The 11,660-nt window shown below is 49.7% G+C and overlaps 1 protein-coding gene across 1 annotated transcript; it reads left to right on the top strand.

The window, feature by feature from the left end:
* Positions 1-546: 546 nt before the first annotated feature.
* Positions 547-6,706, top strand: LOC120678309 (protein ALTERED PHOSPHATE STARVATION RESPONSE 1-like). Its single transcript, XM_039959434.1, has 6 exons — positions 547-1,339; positions 1,421-2,020; positions 2,131-2,276; positions 3,167-3,390; positions 3,578-4,031; positions 6,446-6,706. The coding sequence occupies exons 1-6, from the start codon at positions 547-549 to the stop codon at positions 6,704-6,706; spliced, it is 2,478 nt and encodes an 825-aa protein (XP_039815368.1).
* Positions 6,707-11,660: the final 4,954 nt, after the last annotated feature.

Below are 11,660 nucleotides of genomic sequence, written 5' to 3' on the forward strand. Positions count from 1 at the left end.
GCCTCTGGGCTGGCGGCAGTCTCGCGCGCCGCTCCTCCCGTCGCCGCCCCGGGCAAGTGGCCCCCCAGCGACACGCGATCCGCCCCACGCCCGGCGACCACCACCTGTCACGCGTCCGGCCGGAGGAGCGCGGCCGCCACCTAACCCTCGTCGCGCGGCGTGTGACCGGCGCGGTGACGAGGCGAGATGAGGGCAAAGCTGGAGCGCCCGGCGCGGATCCTCCGTGTCGTGGCGTGCCTTGCCGTGGCCGCTCCCGCAAAAGCCAAGCCGAAACCAAGGGGAAACCGCTGCCGTTCACGCCGCCCACTCCGACGCCGCCCGCCCCCGTCCGTCCTTAAGAGAGACGGGACCCGCCGCGGCGTTCGCCATTAGCCAGCTCCGAGGACCCGGCGCCCCCGCTTCGCTCAGAAACTTCCCCGCTGGCTGCTCCGCACGGCGACGCCGGCCGCTCTGCACGCCGGTGGCGACATCCCGTCGTGTGATCGGTGGGTTCGTTGGCCGCTGCCGGGTGGGGAGTGAGGTGATCTGACCACCAGTCCACCACCGATGGGGTGCGGCCACTCCAAGCTGCCGCGCCGCGGCAGCTCCTCGGCCGCCGTCGCGCTCTGCCGCAACCGGTCCGCGCTGCTGGCCGAGGCCATCGCCCGGCGCTACGCGCTCGCGGACGCCCACCGCGCGTACGCGGTCTCGCTGAGCGCCACCGGCGCGGCGCTGCACGACTTCCTCCGCGCCGTCCAGGACGCCACCCCGCCGCAAGCCGGGCCCGGTGCCGGCGACTCGCCGCCGAACGGGGACGATGCCGACGCGGTCGTCCCTCCCGCCGCAACGGCATCGCCGCCGGCCCCGGCGTCGCCTGACGCCTCAGATGAGGAGCAGGACGAGGACGTTGATGACGGTGGCGACATGCTTTCGCCCTCGCCCGAGGACGAGGACGAAGCCTCTGATGATGGCGACGGGATTACCAATTCCCCGTCCGACGATGAGGCCGGCGCCGAGCCGCCGCCTCTCCCCAGGCCCGTCTCGCCGGCGCCCCAGCCGCTGCAGATGGCCCCGCCGTACGATCCTGGCTATCCCCCAGAGTTGGGTTCTGTCCATCCTCCGCCGCCTTACAGCTATGGTCCCGTCCCCGGCCCGGCATATGGATACGGTGGGGGCTACGGCGGCGCCGACATGGGTGGCTACGGCCAGAGTTTCTACAACTACAACATCAGCTACCAGAGCCAGCCCCCGCCGCCGTCTGTGGCCATCGAGCAGCACCCCCAAGCTACCGATGCCACCGTCCAGTACTACCGCTACCAGGGTGAGGCCACCGCGAGCTCCGACGCCCACTATAGCGGATACAATTATTCCTACCCCTACCCGTACCCGCAAGGCGGCGGCTTGACTCCGGTGGCAGCAGCCTCTTCTTGGGAGCTGGCTGCGCCGCTGCCTACGCCGTCGCCGCCGCGGGTGTCGGCCTGGGATTTCCTGGATCCGTTCCAAGCAGTCGAAAGCTACCACCAAGATCACCCGGCACCGGCGGCTGCCCCGGCGATCCATGCTCCTAGCCTGAGCTCGGATGACATCGAGGAGGACGAGGACATTCCCGAGCTGGAGGACGAGGAATCGGGAGTGGTCGTCAGGGAGGCTCACGCCGGGGAGGAGTGCACCTGCGTGAACAGTGTTAGTGAAGAGATCATGCACGAGACCAGTTCCAGTGATGATGAGCTAGACAGCAAGTCCGATGGCAATAGCAGCTGCGAGGAGGAGCCTGAGGGGCATATCGAGTTCAGATCATCGGATGCCATTAGCAGCAGCATTGTCGATGGAGTGGAGAGTGTGGTGGAAGAACAGCTGAATGATCCAGGCGTCGCTGAGCCGCCTGCTGCTGTGCCAGAGAGGATGTACAACAGTGATGTCGAGGTGGTACAGGAGATCAAGTTGCAGTTTGACAATGCCTCAAAGTCAGCTGGTGATGTCAGCAAGATGCTTGAGGTTGACAAGATGCCTTACAACCAGAAGAAGAACTCAGGATTAAAAGGTTGGTCCATTACTCCATCAGTTGTCAAAAAATTCAGTCTTTATCTGTTTTTAGTTAATGTTGATATGATAGAGATGGAAACTTTTTATCTAACGCAATTGCTGTTGCAGTGCCCTCAATGATGATTTGCGGACAACCTTTGAAGGGCAAGGCGATTATGCAGTTTGAGGAGGAAAAGGCTATGGAATGTGGCAACCTTTCATCTTCATTGCAGAAGCTCTACATATGGGAAAAGAAGCTTCTTAAGGAAGTCAAGGTATTGCTATTTCAAATTTCTAGCTTTGCCTTAAATGTGTGGTGGTCGCAATTTCTAGCTTTGCTATGATTAACTTTTCTAGTTGCTTAATATTATCAAAGATGATTTATTAATTGGAAGTTTCGATTAACGTACTATGTTTACCCACAACGTACTATATTTGGATAACAAGCTGATTTCAGCTACTTCTGCTTGCTGACTCATATGCTCCCTTTTTCTTTCAATAAGTACTTTTTCAGATTGTAATGTCCTATGTTTACGCTAACATACTACCTTTGGATAATGAGTGTGCAGTGAGTCTTAGCTACTTAAACTTGCTGATCATCGGGGTTTAAAAAACAGATGCTGAGTATACTCCAAATGAATAATTGTCTACTCTAGTAATGTATTATGTTTGAGTATCATAAATGAACTCAAATAGCAACTACTTACAATTAAATTTACAGTTACATGTGTTGAGAATGCTCCAAGATATCTAACTATTGACAGTTTGGAAGTTTGTACTATGGATAAGTCCAATCTAGCACTTTATTTAGAGTTTCATATTATTTCTTTTGGTTTTTCATTTTCTTCAGATTATGTGTGGTACATTTCCCCATAGATAACACTATATCAGTTTCTGTAAGGGATGATATGACTTAGCAAAGGCAAAGTGTAAGAAACATTCAAACCCATCATCATGGGTTTGAATGATGGGTTTGAATGTTTCTTACACTTTGGCTTCGCTATTATTCTGGCTTTCCTTTTGACATGTATACCATGATCCAATTTAATCAGACGTTGTGTATTCCTGAAATTATTCCTGTTTAAACTTGATTTCTATCTTCTTCAAGTTCATGGCAGTTAAACCCAGCTATATCTATCTAACTACTGTCTACTGTTCATCACAGGCTGCGGAGAAGATAAGGATCCTTTATGAAAAGAAGCATAAAGAGCAAAAAAAATTGTATTACGGTGGTGCAGAGGCTCATAAGCTTGAGGCCATTGAAATTGATGTGAAGAAGCTAGCAACAAAGTTAAATATTGCCATTCACATTGCCAATGCTACTTCCAAAAACATCAACAAGCTGAGGGATGATGAGCTTTGGTTTCAAACAAATGAGTTGATAAGAGGGTATGTAGAATTACTCACGTTCCCATATCAATAATAGATTCATATCAGTATGCAACTATTTTTATGCATCTTTGCATTAGCGCCAACATGTGTGTGTGTCACCTTTACATTAATGCCTACTTTATTATTTGAATGCTGATTTGATACTTAAAACAGACTATTCTTCTAATTGGGAACTATTTTTCAGGTTTATGCAAATGTGGCATACAATGTCACATTGCCACCAGATGCAATGGCTTGCCTTGTCTCATGCTAAGAGCATGGACTCAAACATGGCAGCTCCAAGATTAAGTGGATATCATATTGATCTACTCAAGCAGCTGGAGCTCCAATTGCTGGATCTGATTACAAACTTTGCTCATTGGTTAAATGCTCAGAAGAACTATGCAACCTATTTGAACGAATGGCTCAAGAAGGGAATCGAGTATGAGCCTGAAGTGACAGATGATGGGGTGCCTCCGTTTTCACCTGGACACTTAGGAGCGCCCCCAGTTTTTACAATTTACAACAATTGGGCAGTCAGCATGGAAAGGATATCGAAGGCTGAAGTAGTAGGCGCAATGCATGCTTTGGCCTCCAATGTTATGAGCCTCTGGGAGCATCACAGGTCAATGGACGTGGATGACAAGGTGATGCGCAAGGTGGTCAAGAAGATGGTGCTCCTTTCCAACCAAAGCGGCGTTTCTTCATCTGCACTGGCTGCTGAAGCTGGTCTACAGTCATGCATGAGTAAAGTTTTTGAAGCAATGGAGAGCTTCGCTGCTTCCTGTGAGACTGCCTACAAGGATCTGCATATTCACGCTGAAGAAGAGAGAAACTAGGATGATAGAATATGTAGGGAAGCAGTGGTGTAGTACGTAGTACATGCAGGGAATGCATAAGTAGTGGCTTAGACACAACGATGCAAGGTCCTAACGCCGTTGCAAACATTGTACATTGTCGTGTCATCAATATATCCTTTGCTCTCTCTCTCTCTCTCTTCTTTTTTGGGCATGGTGTGTGTGTCTATATATATATATATATATATCAACGTTCAATGCCGATCCGTGTCAACAAGGACACCAAACGACTCCGAGTATGGTAGGTGTTCAACACTTCAAATGTATTAAGTGTAAGGTCAATCTTAATTGAAGTGTTATGGGCACTAAATTTGCTAATATGGCGGAAGAGAGAAGGGGGAGAGTCACATGACACTCCTTCAATTCTGTTATCTAGTTCGCAGTCTTAGTAACTGTGTGATGACACTTCCCACCTATACTGAACTAAGGCCAGTCTCAATAGAAGTTTCATGAGATGATCCATGTCAACAAGGAGACCAAATGACCCCGAGTATGGTACGTGTCCAACACTTCAAACATAGTACATGTAAGGTCAATCTTAATGAAAGTGTTATGGGCACTAAATTTGCTAATATGGTGGAAGAGAGAAGGGGGAGAGTCACATGATACTCCTTCGGTTCGGTTATCTAGTTTGCAGTCTTAGTAACTGTGTGATGACACTTCCCACCTATACCGAACTAAGCCAGTCTCAGTGTGAGTTTCATGAGCATAGTTATCTAGACTGGGAACTAAATAACTGTGCAAGATGAGTTTTATGGTGATGAAACTCATCTCACATCTCACGAAACTCCATCATTCTCTCTCCTTGGCATATCAACAAAATTGATGATATTTAATGTGAAACTCCCATTGAGACTGGACGTTTCTATCACCTCGGACTCCATTCTAGAATCAAGTAAAGCGTGGCATCGTGCTCTGTTGGCCGTCCTCGAACTCCCGCCGGAACAGAGTGGTAGCTCTGTCGTCGTTGGGGGTTCTTTCCTGCTAGCGGACGGCCCGTAGATTAGAAGCGGCCGGTGTTCGCAAAGGGGATGAGCGAGACGTAGGACCATCCTGGTCCTGGATGATCTCGCGGCGACGCCAAGACATCCCGAGAGATGAACTGGACCACGAGCTCGGTATGCGCCGCCGGCGAGCCGAGCACGGCGCCGTGGCCATCGCCGACATCAAGCGGAGGCATGCAACCTTTGAGGTGCCACGCGCTGGCCAACCCCGCCTTGATGACTCGCGCGCTTTGGCATGGAACGGAGCTCTTCCTTCTTCCACGGGTCATTTAGCGTGAGAGGAAAGCGAGGGGCCTCGTCGATCGCCTTGCAGTTGATCCACGCCGCACGAGTCCCATCCAACGGACAGGAGAGGCCCAAGGGTGGACGTTGTTTCATTTGCCGTCCAGAGGCGGACGACAAATGAAACGACGTCCACCTCGTGAGCACCGGCGCCATCGATGGCAACCACGCCGCGCTGACCTCCACCGCGCAGGCACAGGGCATGGAGGTCCTAGAGGCCGTTGAGCTGCTGCCTGATCCACTGCACCTGGCCGGTCGCTGCACGCGGCCACACGCGCGCGCACCAGCATGCCCGAGCGCGCGGCACAGGGCATGCCCCGGCTGGCCGGCGGCCGCCCGTCGTCATACGCCTTCGGCGTTCACCGCCTGACAAGTGCCTCTGCCTGATAGAACTCGGAGAGACTTTCTAGCTGTGCATGATCTATTATGGCAATGTGTTGCTGTAATCAGCGAGCTCACGAGCGGCAGTGCTGGGAGAAGATAGACGTCACGTGGTCTGGCGCCGGGAAGGGTATCGTGGTCGTGTGAGTGCAGAGACCGAGGAGTTTCAGGCATGGCGAGGGCTCCTCTCAAACTGATATATACGTACTACCGTCAAGGATCACCATGCCACCGACCTTCACCGAGCCTAGCTCACCCGGCCGGTTGGCGACCGCGGAACAATAGGTATTCTTGCTTAGGATGATCTCCCCGCCATTCAGTTCCACAAAAGTAACCAAAACATGTGGACGCACGTACCTTCGCACTCAACTTGAGTATGAGCCTGAAGTGACGGATGACTGGGTGCCTCCATTTTCACCTGGACACTTAGGAGCACCCCAAATTTTTACAACTTATAACAATTGGGCAGTCAGCATGGAAAGGATATCAGAGGCTGAAGTAGTAGGCACAATGCATACTTTGGCCTCCAATGTTATGAGCCTCTGGGAGCATCACAGGTCAATGGACATGGATGACCAGGTGATGCGCAAGGCGGTCAAGAAGCTGATGCTCCTTTCCAACCAGCAGAGAGGCATTTCTTCATCTGCACAGGCTGATGCAGCTGGTCTACAGTCGTGCATGAATAGAGTTTTTGAAGCAATGGAGAGCTTTGCTACAGACTGTGAGAATGCCTACAAGGATCTGAATCGTCGCGTTGAAGAAAAGAGAGCTCCAGCTGCAGACTTCGCAACGGGTGCAGAGGGAAACTAGGAATCTAGGATGATAGCATATGCAGGGAATGCATAAGTAGTGGTGTATGTAGTAGTACATGCAGGGAATGCATAAGTAGTGGCTTAGAAACAATAATGCAATTCCTGACGCCGCAAACATTGTAGATTGTCGTGTCCATCAACTATCCCTATTGTTTTGTCTTTCTCTATACTTTTTTTTATGGGTATGGTATATATCAATGCCGTGCCGATCCGTGTCGACAAGGAGACCAAACGACTCCGAGTATGGTATGTATCCAACACTTTGAAACGTAGTACGTATGAGTGTGACGGCCCGTCGCCTCGAACTCCGGTCGGGAGTCGAGTCAAAGCATGGCGCCGTGCTCTGTCGGCTGGCCTCAAACCCCCGCCGGAACAAAGTGGTAGCTAGTTCTCTATTGTCGTCGGAGGTTCTTTCCCGCTGCCAGACTGGCCGTAGATTAGAAGCGGCCGGCCGGCGTTCGCAGCGGGGATGAGTGAGACGTTGGACCGTCCTGGTCCTGGATGATCTTGCGCTCGCAGCGACTGCAAGACAGCCCGAGTGATGAATTGCACCGCGAGCTCGGTATGCGCCGCCAGTGAGCCGAGCACCGTGCCGTGGCCAACGCCGACGACATCGAGCGGAGGCAGGCAGCCGTCGGGATGCCACGCGTTGGCCAAAACGTCGGGCCTTGTCATGGAACAGAGCTTCTTCCTTCTTCCGTGGGTCAGCGCGAGAAGAGGAATGCGAGGGGCCTTGTCGCCTTGCAGTCGATCCACGCCGCCCGAGTCCCATCCAACAGACAGGAGAGGCCCAAGGGTGGACGGTATTTCATTCACCGTCCACCCCCGGATTGGCAAATGAAACGACATCCACCCCGAGAGCACTGGCTGGCTGGCTGGCGTCGTCGATGGTGACCACGCCGCGCTGACCTCCACCACGCTAGACATGGAGGTCCTAGAGATTGTTGAGCTGCTGCCTGATCCACCGCACCTGGCCGCACACGCCCGCAGCGGCGTGCCCGAGCGTGCGGCACAGGGCCGGCACGCCCGGCCGCCCGTCGTCATACGCCGGCGGCGTTCACCGCCAGAGAAGTGCCTCTGCCTGATAGAACTCGGAGAGATTTTCTGGCCGTGTATAATCTCTGATGGCAACGTGTTGCTGCAATCAGCGAGCAGCTCGGTCGGTTCGGCGAGCTCACGAGCGTCAGCGCCGAAGAAGATAGACGTCATGTGGCGTGGCGCCGGGAATTCGAAGGGCATCGTGGTCGTGTGAGCGCAGAGAGCTGGGAGTCTTGGCCAGGGAGAGGCTTCCACGCTGAAAGTGACACTGCTGTGTGTGTGTGTGAGTGTGAGAGAGAGAGAGAGCGAGAGAGAGAGACACCTTTACATTAGCGCCTACTGGGAACTGAAGTGACGGATGATGGGGTGCCTCCATTTTCACCTGGACGCTTATTAGGAGCACTTCCTATCAACATGGAGAGAATATCGGAGGCCAAAGTAGTAGGCGCAATGCAGGTTTTGACAACCTCCAATGGTATGAGCCTCTGGGAGCATCAAAGGTCAGAGTGGAGGAAGGTAGCTAATTTTGTATGACAGTAAAAACTTGGACAAAGACCTTAGGTTGATGGACATCGATGACTTGGCGACACGCGAGACGGTGAAGGTGCAGAAGAAGCTTGTGCTTGTTTCAGGTTCAGGTCAGAGGTTGACAAGGTGAGATATGAAGAGCTGTGGTCTCAAGCACATGAGATGATTAAAGGATATGTAACATGAATCACTTCCTTAAATTATTAAAGGGTTGTGTATATGTGTGCGCGTGTGTGAGAGAGATTCTTTATTTTCTTTTTCTTGAATGGAATTGCAGGTACCGTGCTCTCGTGCATATTCTCAAGAAGAGACCATATGCATCTTGCTAGTTGATTGGCTTCATGTTGATAGCAGCAGTTCTATGTTATCCTGATCTTAAGTACTTCAATTCTTTCTCTTTTCAGTTTATATATTTTTCAGCAAACATGATAAAAGTTAGAGAACTTGACTTAGGATAAAGTTAAAACAACTCGTACTTTGGAACAGAGGTTAGATAAAATTTCTAACTATGTAGTCCGATGCATAATTTTGTGTAGTAGTCCGGTGAAAGGAATCGGGTGCTCGTAGCCTAAGAGGAGGAGGGGGTGAATTAGGCAAACTAAAAACCTTAACCTCGAGCTCCAACTAATTTGCACAAAACGTAAAATAGATCATGCTATTTAGATGTGCAACTACGGTTCACCTAGTGTGCAAATCCTCGTCCCGAAAGAGTTATGCAACCTATAGCTAATTCAATCAAGAAATTACTCTAGAAAAGTAGTGGCACACAAGTTGCATTATGAAATGCGGAAGCTTAAAGGAGGGATGAGAGGAAGCAAACTCTTTGACATGAGGATTTATCCCGTGGTTCGGTTAGCCACGAAGGCTCACCTACATCCACATTGTTGAATCACTCACAAAGAGTATTGCTTCTCGGCCACCAAATCTCTTCCGTGAACACAATCACGGTCACCTTGGCCCCAGGTTCCACTAAGAAGCTTCACCAAGAAGGGTGGGGGTATCCATGTCCCCCGCACAAAGATGTCGTCGTCGCTCCACACCAAGCCGGAGGGTCGATGACGTTGCCGGTGAGCCACCAAGACTCCAAGGGGCCGGGACACCAAGTACAAGAGGTGGCTCTCTTCTAGAACCAAGGCACAAGGCACACAACCTTGCTCACTCACTCACTCAAGAGCTAATTTAGCACTAACACTCACAAAGCATGTGCTAAACCTAAGGATGTGATCAATAAGCACTTTGGTTGGCTTGGAGGTGTTCTTGGATGTGTGTGGGACTTCTCTGAACTCCAGCAACTCCAAAATGGCCGGGGGAAGCCATATATATAGGCCACCAACTCAGATTAGCCGTTGAGTAGCCGTTATCCCTTTTTCTGCGTAGGCGTCGGATAATCCGACGGCACTGAGAACTAGGCGTTGGATCATCCGACCCCACTGTGATCTCCACAGGAGCCATTACTCTTTGCAACTTTTGCTGACGTCATTCATCCGACGAGTTAGTCCGACGGCCTTCAAAACACGCGTCGGATCATCCGGTACTCAAGTTTAAATTTGAATTCCAAAGCAACGGCACTGATCATTGTCATTGTTCCTATGCATTATTCCGACGGTCCACCTTGATAGCGTCGGACTATCCGATCCTGAAGAAACTTTCAACCCTGTGAAAACATCCTTTCTGAAGAATGCTCCGAGTAATAGTCCGACCCTTCTTTTCTGGCGTCGGATCATCCGAATGCCTACGTCGGATAGTCCGACGATAGGGGTGTCGGATTATCCGGTCACACTGTTTTTTCATGTTTCCTTGTTTGCACTTGTCCAACTCGTCGTAGCGGTCATTTGGACACTTCAAATATATTCTATCTCTGCTTTTCCCCTATGACTTGAGTGTCTCGACGGTGGTTTGGGCGTCTCGGATATGATTTGGACTCCGTCCAAGGGACCTAAAGAATCCTACAAATATGATCTCGCAAACTCATTAGTCTCATTAATTGCGTTGTCACTCGATCACCAAAATTACTCGAAATGGCCTCAATGGGGCCATGTTTGTTACATCCGGTAACATAGAAAGGATATGGTCGAACTACTCCTAAAAGAGCTCATAGTAGTATCAAAACACTCCCTCCATATTGTAAAGGAAGTTGTTTTGAGTTTGGATTAAGTCAAATATTTTAAACTTTAATTATAAATAAATTCTTTTGGGATGAGTTTGAAAATATGAAAGCGATGTAAAAAATGCAATTCCATAAAAGTATATATTGACTATATTTATAATATTTTTAGCAAAAGGATAATTGTCAAACTTATTTTTGTAGATCGTGTCGATGTGTGAACGATTTTCTTTGCAATACGGAGGGAGTATGTTGCTCTAGAAAACCTTGTTTTAAAAAAACTCTTTCTTGATTCCCAGCATTCCCGAGCCACTTTGTTATGATTAATGCCTATTAGATACTAGCTAATGCTTGAAAACGAACCGTGCATCGGGTAATGACGTTCAGACAGACAAACAGACATATAGATCGTTGATTTAACTGCTTGAGAGCATTTATTACCCGGAATCCTTCCAGTAAACAAACAAAGTTCGAACAAACACTGAAATTTCCAGAAATCATCTGTCTTTTCTTCTACCTTTGACATCACTACTGTGTGTTTACACATGATCAGTCGTCCAATGTTTAGATCACAACTCGTAAATCCCGTAAACGCAAAAAAAAACGTCACATTAAATATTTGGACACATGCATGGAGTACTAAATGAAGTCTATTTACAAAACTTTTTGTATGGATGGGCTGTAAATCGCGAGACGAATCTAATAAGCCTACTTAATCCATAATTTGCAACAGTGATGCTACAGTAACCATACGCTAATAATGGATTAATCATGGATTAATTAGCATTATTATATTCGTCTCGCGATTTACAACCCATCTGTGCAAAAAGTTTTGTAAATAGACTTTATTTAGTATTTCAAATTAGTAAGATTCCATCACAAAATTTTTTTACGTTTCATCTAAACACGGCCTTAGTCTATGGGCGACTGACTACAACTTGGTCGTGGATGTCCGCTGGTTCCCCGGCCAATGTGCAGCACAGCTGACGGGCTATTTGTTCAGTTTGCTCACAACTGAATGAGGTTGTAATAAGGTTGTTGTTGCATCGCTCAGATTAACAATAATCCAGACGGGTACTCTTCTAGTACTCTACTCCACCATGATGGCCGGCCCCTACTACTCTGACACGTACTACTCTGATCCTCCCTCATAATGCAGGGGATTCAGACAGGCAGACACACTAACCTCTCATGATTAGGGGTGGTCACCGTATCAGGCCAGCACAAGAGTACAAGACTGATCTCGTCGTCCACCTCCTTTAGACCCTGCCGAGGATCTCCT

The sequence above is a fragment of the Panicum virgatum genome, chromosome 6N, assembly GCF_016808335.1.
Source record: "Panicum virgatum strain AP13 chromosome 6N, P.virgatum_v5, whole genome shotgun sequence".
In the NCBI taxonomy this organism is placed as follows: domain Eukaryota; kingdom Viridiplantae; phylum Streptophyta; class Magnoliopsida; order Poales; family Poaceae; genus Panicum; species Panicum virgatum.

What these genes read in the sequence shown, in the direction of transcription:
- LOC120678309 (XM_039959434.1), top strand. Translation starts at nt 547, where the DNA reads ATGGGGTGCGGCCACTCCAAGCTGCCGCGCCGCGGCAGCTCCTCGGCC. An exon ending in AGCTTCTTAAGGAAGTCAAG is followed by an intron (nt 2,277 to 3,166) that starts GTATTGCTATTT and finishes TGTTCATCACAG; the next exon opens with GCTGCGGAGAAGATAAGGAT. An exon ending in ATGACAAGGTGATGCGCAAG is followed by an intron (nt 4,032 to 6,445) that starts GTGGTCAAGAAG and finishes AGCCTCTGGGAG; the next exon opens with CATCACAGGTCAATGGACAT.